The 13,411-nt window shown below is 38.0% G+C and overlaps 1 protein-coding gene across 1 annotated transcript in view; it reads right to left on the bottom strand.

Annotated features, from left to right (window-relative positions):
• Window positions 1-4,913: 4,913 nt before the first annotated feature.
• LOC127226707 (activating transcription factor 7-interacting protein 2-like) overlaps window positions 4,914-13,411 on the bottom strand; it is a 40,466-nt gene continuing 31,968 nt past the window's right edge. Inside the window, 5 exon segments of the mRNA XM_051191181.1 lie at window positions 4,914-5,857; window positions 5,859-5,948; window positions 6,897-6,982; window positions 12,234-12,300; window positions 12,880-12,932. Of these exon segments, the coding sequence (XP_051047138.1) occupies window positions 5,537-5,857; window positions 5,859-5,948; window positions 6,897-6,982; window positions 12,234-12,300; window positions 12,880-12,932 (617 nt within the window). The 3' untranslated portion in view covers window positions 4,914-5,536.

Below are 13,411 nucleotides of genomic sequence, written 5' to 3'. Positions count from 1 at the left end.
CCTGCTCAACAATTCACATATTCAGGCTGTGGCTTAAGTTGTGCATAATTCCTGAACCTTGAGGTTTCCTGGATCTACTCTGAAATGTTCTTTAAATGTTGTTTTTGTCAACATAATTTCCTTCTAGACTCATCTTTACTCCGATAATTTAATTATCTCTCTAATAGAAGACCCTCAAGGCCAACAAAATGGTTTAGCAGATAAAATACAAGTCTGAGGACCAATCTCTGGAGTCCACAATGGAAGAAAATTGACTCCTGGGAGTTGTCCTCTGACCTTCATATGCCAAAAGGCCTGGCATTCATGTACCCTACCCCTAGTAATGAATTGATTTTTTAAAAATAAGACTCACAGCTTTTATTTAGGCTCTTTTGTTACAGAAAGTCTTTTTTAATGCATTCTCTTTATCTAAGGCCACATTAATTTCTTATTCGACATTAGCAACTTTCTTACATTAATCTTTCTCCTTTTGTATGTTTGGTAATTTCTATGACAAAAATTAAATATAATTTGATACTTGAGGAAAGTCACTAAAAAAAAAAAACAAAAGAAAAACAAAAAGAAAAAAGGGTACTGTCATACAAGCAGAATAAAGCAAACAAACAAAAGAATAAGCACAGAATCTATCCAATTATATGTTATAGATAAGTCTGTACACATATGTCAGTAGCTACCATGAATGATGCTTGAGGAATCTATTAGAATAGAGCAAGGTAAGTTCAGATGTTACAGAGACCCTAGAACACTCAGCTTTTTCTGCTTTGGAACTTTGGGGAACCTGAACTGAGAGACTTTGGAGGTCTGATGAAGCGCTCTCATTATTGTTTAGGAAACACATTTAGAGAGGAAAATCATTTACTGAATGAAAGCCAAGGACCAAGAATATAGATCAGTGTTAAGAGTATTTGCGTCAAATGTGCAAGGTCCTGTAGGTTCAGTCACCAACTGCTAAATATAGTCAACCAACATATCAATCACCCAATTACTAGGAAACCATGAAGTAGTACAACATAAGGTTAGTCTCAGGATCTGGGTGTAGTGACAGATGCCTTTAATCCCAGCAGTTGGAAAGCAGAGATAGGTGAATCTTTGAGTTCCAGGTCAGTCAGTGATCCTGTCTCCAGATAAATTAATCAACCAATTAATCAATCTAGGGAGTAAATACTAAAAGTTCTCAATCATATATGGATCTCATGGAAACAGAGAGAGAAGTGATCACCAGAGTATTAAGTGGTTTGAAATTAGATAGGAGCAATATGTTCCAGTGTTGTACAGTACAATAGGGTGACTGTGGTTTGTGACAATTTATTGTATATTTTTATAAATGTTTAAGGAGATAGAGATACCAACTACCCCGACTTACTGATGTACACTACAAAAATGTATCAAATCATCACACTGCACTCCAAAAAGATATAATTATATGTCACTGAAAATTATGAGGTGTTACAAGAGTGCACTGGAAAAAAAATCTTGCCTCACCTCAGCCATAAGCCCAGTATGTTCTGTTGAAGGTATGGGATTCTATAGGGATAAATGCGTTGAGGTTGTAAAAGGAAACAATAAACTGCTAATAGCACAAATTGAGTGTGGAGTGAGTGTTCAAAGACTTCCAGTGCTCTGTGTCTACAATTCTCACTAGGAAAATGTTCATGTATTATGATTTGTAAAGTGTTTTCTAGCTAGATGGCCAACTCACATGTCCTCCTTGTCTAAACTAGTAATAGAAAACAAGACATTTCTCACCGTTAGTCCTCATACCCCACATTTTTGCTAACCATTACTACTAGTATGGGCTTATTTCCCACTGTCACTCTCCTCTAATTCACTCTTGAAGTCTCCCTGGAAAGGCTATAAATTCCAGCCCTGGCCTCAAGGGCCCAGGGGAGAGTCATGGAACTTTATAGTGTACCTCTCACAGGAAACGTCTTTCTTCTGGTGACTGACTTGGTCCCTACCCATTGCAGTCTGGATCTTGAATGGCCCCCAAAGTCCCCTGTGTTGAAGGCTTGGTCCTCAGCTGATGACACTATTGGGAGATGGTGGAATCTTGATAAGGTAGGGCCTGGTAGAAAGAAGGGAGATCATTGGGGTATGCTCTTGAAGGGGGGTACTTGGACCCTGGCCTCCTCTTCCATCACATATTCTTACCATGGTAACAAGTCAAAAAAGCAACAGGACAATGAACTACAGATTAAAACATCTTGAATCAATCTTTTTAAATTGATCTAAAGGTCATAGCAACTGAAAGATGATGAAGTGTCCAGAAGGCTCTGTACCATAACCAGCTTCTTACCAAGGGAGTCATGATCTGGTTGAGTTAGGTTCAACTGTGGCCTGAAGGAGGCAGCACAACAAACCATATGACACAGAAATATTTTATTATTCATAGTTCTATGAGAGAAGAGGGATGGTCACAGGATTGATGGGAAATCTAGAGAGCAGGGTGCTCAGCCAGTGGGTAGAAAGGAAGTCAATGTTCTGAGGGACTAAAGCCCTCACTGGCATCTGTTAGCTCAAGGAGTGGATTTCAAGCTCTATAGGTCACACTCTGAGACTGTGACTGCTGTGAGCATCTATACAGTTCATACAGGGTATAGGACCAATGAGTTGTATCTTGTCATTCCATGTGAAGGGGGGGGGGTCACAGAAGGTAGTCATATAGCACAACTAGATAGACAATACTGAGACACTAGGAGTAGGTAGAGAGGAGTAACTGCGTCAAGGGTGACTACAATCTGCTTCTGGTATGAGAAATCCAACTACCTTTAAAATGGGTGCCAGGACATTAAGTTAAAGCTTACTATAGCAATCCTGTATCAGTCAATGTCCCAAGTTCCATTTGGGAGAACCTGTTAATTTAAGGAAAAGGGACAAAGCAAGAAAAGACAAAAAGGCAAGGTCAAGAAATAGCAGCAATGCCTTTGATTAAAGAAAAGCAGGCACAGAAAGATGAAATACACTGTCTATGCCCCAGTGAAGTGACTGGCTTCCAGTGCGATTTTATACATTCCAAGGGTGAGCAACCCACCATCCCAGTCAGCTCCCCACAGTAGTAATCTTGAGATTCCCTCACTTAGCAGGGCCGAACCAATGCTATAGAACATGGGGGGGGGGGAGTTGGAAATTCAGTCTCTAATCTGGGAATACATAACCTTCCTGTCCTCGCCTCCTGAATGCTAAGATTACAGTAATGAACCACCAGGCACCACTAGAACAAAGTATTTTGTACAGAGTTGGTAGAAGCTGCAGTAGCCTCTCCACAGTTGTTGGGTTACCTAATCTATATCATCTAAGCCAATCAAATAAATCCCCTTTGCCACCCACATTCTAGAGCAGTGGTTCTCAACCTTTCAAATGCTAATGTCATGGTAAGCCCCAACCATAAATTTTCATTGCTATTTCATAACTGTAATTTTGCTGTTATGAATCCTAGTGTAAATATCTGTTTATTAATTATCTTAGGTGACCCCTTGTTAAAGGGTCACAACGAAGGTTGAGAACCACTGTTCTGGAGACCCTGGGCTATACCAGACTTGAATTGTTACTTAAGCTTCTGTAACTGGGCTGTATTGTAGGACCCTATGGCAGGAAAGATGTAATCTTGATTCATCCATCCAGGTATAACAGTATGGCACACATACTGTGAACTCAGGAACCAACCTGTTCTTTGCCCCTCCCCCCCGCCAACTGCCTACTGTTCAGGCCCAAGTCTCCAGGTTTCCTGGGAATTCTGAGGCACATGCTTAGAGTTGGCTGGTTGGCAAGTTTGGCTGTTGCTTATTGGCAGCAGAAACACTTTCCTTTGAACTATAGACAACTTTTATGGGGTACTAGTTCTCTGTGTTGTGTGGCAGATATTTCTTATCCCTAAGCTGCCACTATTCTGGTGCCAATGAAGACATCACTTGCAAATTCCACTCTGGCTCCTTCAAAGGACAAGAAACAGTAATGCTGTTTTAGTTACCTCCTCTACAAGGTCAGACCGAAGCCTTCCTCTGGGTATCCTTTGATGCTGTTAGCTTTCCAGCTATCCTGCTGGTCAGTCATGGACACATCTAGTTTGTGCCATCTGTTACAAAATACCTGAAAGCAGGCAAGTCATGGAATCTGGAAGTAGTTTCTGAATCTGCCTTTTTTCTTTTTCCTTAGTTCTTTGAGACAGGGACTTGAAATGTAGCCTTGGCTGTCTTGAAACTTGCTATGTACACCAGGCTAGCTCAAACTCATATAAAGATCTATAAAGATTCAGAAGGCTCTGCCTCCTGAATTTTGGGAAAGAAGGCTATTATGCAGGACCCAAACCTGATTCTTTCAGACTTGCTATACAGACCAGGTTGCTTCTTCATCAACCTCCTCAAAACTGGGACTTATGTATACCAACAGACCTGGCTCATTTATGTCTCATATAGACAGAAAAACAGACAAAACTAACAGCTTTATTTATGAAGATGTAGTGGTACTCCAAACACCAAGGGAAATTGTTCTCTGTTCATACCTCAGAACTTCCACTGTGCACCAGAAGAGTGACACTTTTAAACCATGCTGCAGAATTTTATTTTTTTGACATCCCAGTTACTGGTTTTCACGTTTGTCTGTCTTAGGGGGTGACTCCAGCATCTCAAGCATCTCTTTGCACAATACCTCTTGGGCTGTTTGTGCTCCACTGCAGTTCTTCTTTGGGGAGAGGTATGCAGAAGACCCTGCCATTAGAGCCTTTGAGCATGCTCTCTGAGTACCGAGGGAAGCTGGGAACTTTGTAAAGAGAGGCATTTCGAGAGCCTAGGAATCAGCAAATTAAAGCCTTTCTAAGGGATAAACTACATGGTTGAAACAAGTTAAATTTTGTTTTAAGAAGCACCATTCATTTTCATTTCATATACATAGCACAATGTTTAACTTTTTTTTTTTTTTTTTTTTTTTAAAGCAGCCTGTTACATAGTTCTGGTTGGACTGGAATTTTCTATGAACACCAGGCTGGCTTGAACTACGCGATTTGCCTGCCTTTGATTCCCAAGTGCTGGAATTAGAAGGATGTCCCATAATGCCTGATCTAACAAAATAGTGTTTAGGAAAAACCTTCAAGCAAGCTGTTTCTCTCAAATGATTGCTAGCCAAACAAACACAAAGACAAAAGGACACAAATAGCCTGCTTTAGAATGAAAATATGAGGAAGGAATTTCTGTGCAATAGAACATGGCAGGGATGCCTCTCCCAGGATTATAGACAAATGTCAGAAATAGGGAAAGTGTACATGAGGGCTTCTGACACAGCAGCAACCCCAGAGACACCTTAGGAACACAGTGACAACATGGGTCCATGGTAGGGTATGTGAGAACATAGATAACGGAAGTACATACTGAATGCAAATTAGAAATACACAAAATTCCAAGACACAATACATGTAAGATTGTCCCCATATAAAGGGTTTACAAACTGAACTGTACAATGTTACAATGTAAAATGTTAGAGAAACACTGTAAACATTCAAATATGATAACATGACATGTACACAACATATAATCATGGAGGACTTTTAGGTAAGGTTTTCAGAAAATCCAGGAATAGACTTTATATTACAAAATGGTCCATATCGCCCAAAAATGTCTTTTGATTGAACAGTAAAATAATATTTGCTGGAAGCTACAAACTGAGATAAAGTGCAGGCCATTGGGAGTGGTAATGCTTTAATTTCTGCAATTTTCTTCCAAGTCAAATGATGAGAGTTGTCATAGCACAGGAAGAGGTGGTAGCTCTCCACAGGAGCACACTTGGGGTTGATGCTGGAGATGTTCCATGTCAGGGCAATGCCTGGGGGTTTCAACACTCGCTTCACTTTCAGCTCAGGTTTTTGGGGGAGGAAGAGTGTCTTGGATTTTGTCTGCCATTTCAGGGAGTGGTGGTGGTGGTTCTGGGAGAGGTGGCAGATGTTCAAGTGAATCAAAACCCTACAAACACATTTGTAAGAAAGTTCATCAAGAATATTTGGTGAGTATAGACAAAAGTGGTCAAGCTCAGGTATACTAATCTACTTCTCATTCTTCAATCCTTCACCAAAGCAATGAAAGGTTATTTCAAGAAAATGAAGCTAGATTAATGATGTTTTGCGTGTATGTGCTGGTACATCTGTTAGTGTATATTGGTATATCCGTCAGTGTATGCACACATGGGAAGGGCAGAGGACAACCTCACATACTATATTCCTCACTGTATTAGGTTAGTCTATCTGGACAGCAAACTCCAGGGATCCACTTATTTCTGCCTTCCCAGCTCTGGGTTTACATGTGAGTGCCACCTACCTTGTCTTATTTAATTTTTAAACATTGGTTACAGGACCAAACTCAGGTTTTCACGTTTGTAATGCACTTTAGTGACTGAGCCATCTCCTGGCCTTTAGATCCAATCTTTGCAAAACAGAAGGTTTTTTAGGAGCTGAGATTTGTTTTGAATGATCCTAGGAACTGGACCCAGCACTTGGCACATGTTAGGCAAATTCTCCACCTCTGAGCCACATTCCAAGCTGTCGGAAGAATAATTTCTATACTGTGAAACATTGCTAATTCATAACGAAGGAGGTCTCAGGTCTTCAGGAGAGCAAACCATCTCGTTTCAACATTGTGTTTCCAAACACTGTAGTAATTTCTCCAAAAAACCTCATCAACAATGGTTATCACTCCTAAAATAACTGAAACATTGTGTTTGTCTTCATTTCTATAGCTTCTGTAAACTGCTGACTGAATTCTTTTTATTATGTAAGTGGATTCACAAGAGCACTTTATGAAAAGCCATCAAGGTCTTTCCTAAGCTGAAATGTGGCTCAGATGCTTCCAGAGGAAAACAGATAAATCCCACTCTGTTGGAATGTACATCCTTTACACAGCATTTCAGATTAGTACCTCAGCTCCATTTTCTGCCACTGGGATTATTTCTTTTGATCTTAAAACAGCTTTCGAAGATGACTTCAGGGTGAATGCTGGGCTTTCTGTGAACAAGACAGTATAATTTAGAGCTGGGGGTGTATCTCAGTGGTAAAGCACTTGTCTACCATAAGTGAGAAGGCCCCAGCACTACAAGGAAATGAAAATAAGTAAATAAAATTTACCTGGAACAAATTCTGCAGTGATTTTTTTTTTTTTTATTTTAAATTCTGCAGTGATTAAGCAGATATTCACCTTGAGTAGTAAATACAGTTACAAGTACAAAATTCATATCAATATACTGTTTTACAGAATACATAGAATTTTTCACTAAGGTGACAAAAATTCCCTCTAAAAGTAAATCCTTTATTATGCAACTAGGAATTTGGTATTTATACATGAGAGAGGGATCCAAGAGATAAAAGAGGTAGTCTTTTCTGTTAGATCAATAAAAATATCTACAAATACAAAGTTTACAAATATGTATGAATATGTAATATATACAACCTTAGAAATTCAAACAAAAATCCCACAAGCTAGGGGCATGCTCTTGAAATATGTATTCACATGGAGGGAACTAGATAAAAGACATGGATTGTGGGAAATGTGAAAGCAGAGGAAGGGAAGACATGATAAGAGGAGGAAAAAGAGGTAGGGAGGGAACAATGCCCAAATTCTCAAATATTGTCTATAAATGTTTGTTTTCATTTAAATGGACTTGGTTATATAAAATAAAAAAAAAAAAAGAGGTAGGAGGGATGGAGAAGCTGTGGTGAGCAGAGGGAAAGGAGTACGGGTGGTTTTACATAGCTAGGTAGTGAACACATGGAGAAGATTAAAATAGGTGGGTAACACTGGAAAGTACAAGGGCTAGATCAGTAATGATCACCATGTGAGGCCTATTTAGCTTGATGCACCCCCTGTAATCCACCTGCCTCTGGCTCCTAAGTACTGGGATCAAATGTGCTCGCTACCATGGCCGACTATTTTACAGGTATTAAGAAAACCTTAGAATTAAAACTTTAGGTTTTAATTTTGAGAGTCTATATAGGTTTTCAACCATACATTAATTAATCAAAGCTAGGTCTGATAAAATCAAAGTCTTCAGGTTAATCATCACATAAAGTGATAAAACAGCCTTTAAATTTTCAAGTAAATAGTTCACCACAAAGAAAAGCCCTAAGAAGCGTAATTTCCAAGGAGTAACACTTATTTCAAAGTAATAACCAACAATCCCTGGACAAAAGTAACACAGGCCTAGAGACCCAACTTTGTGGTGGTAAGATAGGACTTCTGCCAACTGGTGTTGGTATTATCATTAGTAATGCCAATGTGTGTGTGTGTGTGTGTGTGTGTGTGTGTGTGTATGTGTATGTATGTATGTATGAGTGGTGTTACTGTTTTATGTTCCCAAAGCTACAGGAACCAGAGCGTTATTTTAAGTTTTTCATTAAACAGGTAAAAACTGTAGCCCCTAGTTTCCACTTAACCTTTTAATGTTGTGTTTTGGAAATGATCTAACTCAGAGATGCAATTTATACCCAACAAGATACACACTTTTTAAGTTCTGACAAAACTTAATATAACAAGATATAAAATGTCATCACCCCGAAGTTTTCTCTTGTTTGTGCTTGTTCTTTGAGACAAGGTCTCAAGTTCCCCAGGTTGGCCTTGAACTCCTGATCTTCTTGCTCTACTTCCTCAGTACTGGAACTACAGGCATGCACCATTACAGCCAGTTTACCCACAGAAGTTCTTTAGTATTCTTTTTCAATCAACCTATCTCATTTAATCAATCATTTGTTGTCACTAATGACTATAGACAGTTTCTGTGGTGGTGGCATATGCCTTTAATCCCAGACAGAGACCAAAGGATCTCTTAATTTGAGGCCAGCAGTTCCAGGACAACCAGGACTACGAGAAACTGCCTTGAAAACCAAAAACAAAACAGACAGAGGCAGAAAGATTTAGATTTATCTCAGTGACTTGACTAACATGCAAGGCCAAGGGATCAATATCTGGCATTGAAAAAGGATTTGCCTTTTCTAGAATTTCACCTATATTGAATCATACAAATGCATGATTATTTTGCAGGATTATTTATGTGTAGTTACACATTGGCTGCATATAAAAACATTTTGCTTCTTGATTGTTAAGGTATAAAGATAAGTAATCATCAGCTGATAGACTTCTAAATAAAGCTATTATGAGAAATTATGTTTTTACTGTGTGTAGCTGAATGTGATGGTACACATATAATCCTAGCATTTGGGAAACTGAGGTAAAACTTCAAGTTAATGGACAAATTAGCTACTTAATGAAATCATGTCAAATCATGTCTGTTTGGATGTGGGTCTTCTTTTCTCTTGGACAAATATATGGAAAAGACCAATCCAGTCATACAATGAGACATAATAATATTTAAAGAAAGTATCAAATTAAATTGTTTATCCATTTTACATTCTTAGTAACAAAGAATCCCAAGTTGATACATGCCCTCACCAACATATCATACCTTCAGTTTAGTTTGGTTATTTTATCAGGTATGCCATAAATCTCAATATGGCTTTACTTCCCCAATGAGAACATTACTTAGAACATCTCTTTTGCCTACTCCTTATTTCCTTATTTATATCAAAGTAGTGGTCTTCCTGGTTTGGATTCAGATTTGTTTTGTGGTGGAGTCTCTTGAATGACTATCTTGAAAACTCCATTTTATTGCTACAATTGTTTATTATTCTTCTACTTGAAGTATTTATTACCATATCCACCTTTGCTGTATCACAATCTAGTTTACACTTTTTAATATGGACCACTTTTCAGTTATATTTCCTTTAATGAACTTCCTTTTGGACTAGAGAGATGATTCTGTGGCTAACCTATTTGCTCTAAGCATGGGGATCAGAGTTTAACCTGTTTGCTATGCAAGCATATAGAGTCTTTATCTGGAACACCCACATGAACTGAACACGAGCACCTGTAATCAATCCTAGCACTTCAGATATGGAGACAGATTCACGGGGCTTGCTGAATGGTTAGTCTAACTAAGGTGGTCTGCATTGTCTTCTGGTCCTCGGACCATCACCGTCTCATCTACACCACCTTCCTGCTACTCTTTCAGTACTCTGGCCCTCTGGTCTTCATCATGATCTGCTATGTATGCATCTACCAGCGCCTGCAGAGGCAGAGGCGTGCGTTCCACAAGGACACATGCAGTTCACGAGTAGGGCAGATGAGAGACTGTTTAAAAGTTCCTGAGATAAACAAACTTTTGGCCTCTATAATATTCACAGGTATGTATGTATATATACACACACACACTTTTATTTCAGATAATGGAAATCAGTTGGCAACAAATTTTGCTTGTCTGAAAGTCTATTTTTGTTTTTGAGACAGTGTGCTCAGAATGGTCTTAACTTCTAATCCTCTTATCTCCAACTCTCAAGTGTTGGAAATCACAGGTAAGTGCCATTACTGTTTTGTTTTGTTTTTTTTTTTTTTTTTCCCTGTTTATTTTTTGAGACAACAGTTTCTGTGTAGTTTTGGAGCCTGTCCTGGCACTAACTCTATAGATTAGGCTATCCTCAAACTGCCTCTTGTGCCTCTTAAGTCCTGGGATTAAAAGTGTATAAACCACCCAGATACTGTCTCATATTTTGAAAGAAATATTTACTGGATTAAAAATTCAAGGTCAATACTTTTTTCCTCAAAACTTCTCCAGTTCATTAGTCTTCTATGTTATCACATAGAAGGTAAAGGTTCCTTCATCTTGTCACATTTGGAGCTTTCTTTGATTTAGCATGAAATGATTTCCTGCTTTCCTGCTCCCATCATGTAAATAAAGCCCTGTGGTAAAGTGTTCAACTCTTTTCCATAAACTCAGGGTTGATATGCCTCAGCTAACTGCATGGTTTTGGCTTCTGTTAAATTGCTTGCTTTACCCCCGAAACTAACAACTAGGGAGGTCATTTTCCCATGTTCTTTTCTTAAGGCTGTTGTGTGAGAATTGTTTATCTCTAGATGGTCTTGGTCAGCTTAATACCAATGCTTAGTTCAGATGGTCATGCTAAATGGTCTTTGGGTCTCTATCCCACAACATTCTCCTTAGACATCATGCCAACATGGCAGATCAAGTCACTGAAAAGTCTTTTCTCATCTTTTTGCAGCACCAGTGTTGGACTTTGTATCCACCCCGACTTCCTTTTATTCTGATCTTACATTCCTTTTGTAGTTTTCTTGAGGTCTCTTTTTTGCTCATAGAGGCTATGTCTTGAAAAGTTGAAAATCTGTGTTTGGGTTTGTTTTTCTTTGTATAATCCAAAGATTCACAAATTATGCTGAAGTCAGCAATCTTTCTTCCACCAAAATGTGTTCTGAATCCAAATAAATACAAAGATAGCATCTGATGTGGCTTTGTACATTCTAGCTTCTTTTCCTGAATTTCTGTGTTCAGTCAGTCCTGTTGTCTTCCCAGGGTGAAGGACATTTCTTTGCTCTGAAGAAGACGGTTGGTCATAAACTTCCTGGTCCAGATATTTTATAAGTATGGAAACTTCACATATTTGCACGCTATCCTTGTAAAGAGACCATGCTAATCATTTTTGTTATTAGTTCAGTGCTAATATGTGTAATTTTTTTTTACTTGTTTTCAAGAAAATGATTATATATGCTGACAAAGGATTCTTGGTTTTGATTCTGCTTAAAGCTGACTGAATTTCTTTGATATCAGATTATACTTCTTAGTAACAGAATGAGACTGTATGATTGACTTCCAATCCCAGAAAATTATATATCTTTTGGCTCATATTGAAGAAACAGGAAACTGGTGTCACTATTCTTCAGTTTCGTATCTTGTATGAATAACATTCCTCTATTCCTGAATCTAGGTATTTCCTCTTAGGCACTATTGTTATGGTTAAGAAAAATGTTTGCCACAGGGAGAAGAGAGACTCAAAGTAGTCCCAACTAAATGTCCTTCAAAGGATGAATAAAGAGATTATGATACAACTGTACCTGGGAATAATATATTCCACAAAAAGGAATACAAAACAACATGAATAACCTGCCAACGAACCACACTGAAAGAAGCTAATCTCAGAAGGATGGATATTGCATAATCACACTGAAATTACCTAATTATAGAGAAGAAAGCAGATTAATAGCTGCCAGGGCTCAGGGACTAGGGTAGACCATATGTGTGCTTTTAAGGGTTAGCACAATGCAGACAGGACAATTCTGCAATTTTATAATTTTTGATATAGTCACACAAACCCACATATATTTTCTTAGAAAGGAAGATGTAAAAGTATCTTTTACCTATGCTGTAGGTAGACAGGCCTTCTCTTGTCAAGTCAATAACAAAATCAATTTTCTTCTCCACAGCCTGTAAGTTTTGTTAAAAAAACAAACAAAACAAAACAAAAAACAAAAAACAAAACAAAAAAAAAAAAAAAAAAAAAAAACCCAAGTTTAATAGCAGAAAATCTTTTTAAAATAGGGAAACACATTTTTCAATGCTGAGGACTGAACCTGGGGCTTGTTCACAATCATGCTCACAAGTGTGTCACTAATGATCCCCAACCTTAGAAGCTGGTAACTCAACATTCGCTAAATAATTTATGGTTTAAATTAGTTCTACTATGAAAGACATTCATAAATAAGATACTTCAGTACCTAAAAATATGGTTAAGAATCTCAATGAATTGGCAAATCTATGTTGTTTTGAAATATATGTAGCAACTTGGACTAGAATCTGGATGTGCAAAATACCCCTATATTTGTTTGTGTCACTCTCCACTCCCAATGAAGGGGGGGGCAGAAAAGGGACAATTCACTGGAGACTTTCAGTGCACCTAGACAAAGAGTGGATGACAAAACTCAGTCCCCACAACATGCTGAAACACTGGAGTTCCTATACATAAACATTCAGGTGAAATATTCAGAGACAACAACTGTTACCCACCCCAACTTCAATTATGGTATTAGGCGAGTTGCTGAACTTCCTTGATTTGTTTTCTGGAAGAAAGGGAATTAAAAAAAAAATCCAATTAAACTTATTAAACTATTAAACATGGTTTTTGCAATACAAGACACTGAAACAACAACAAAAAATGATAGGGATACTAATACACTGTATAAATTTATAGATCCCTAAAACTGATAAGCTAGTTTAAATTTTTGATTTGGGATTAAATATATATTTTCTTTCAGCTGCTTTACAACTATATTAGTAGCTCTGTTTTTCAATGTCTGAAACTATTTTAGTATCTGAAATTGTGACATTTTGTTATTCACAGTATCTTTAAGAGTGCCTGAGGAGCACCTTCCTGGAATGCAGAGTTCCCCACTTCTTGGGAACTCTTTAATTTACAAACTGATAGTTTTATATGTAGGGTGGAAGGAGTGTAAATCTTTCTGATGTTAAGATATAAATATTTCAAAACAGCAAAACATGATACAAACGGAATTCTTTTGTTTGTTTTTTGAGATAGGGT

This window comes from Phodopus roborovskii, unplaced genomic scaffold, assembly GCF_943737965.1.
Source record: "Phodopus roborovskii unplaced genomic scaffold, PHOROB, whole genome shotgun sequence".
NCBI lineage: Eukaryota > Metazoa > Chordata > Mammalia > Rodentia > Cricetidae > Phodopus > Phodopus roborovskii.
Note: the sequence above shows the minus strand (reverse complement) of the source record. Positions and strands in the feature narration are given on the sequence as shown.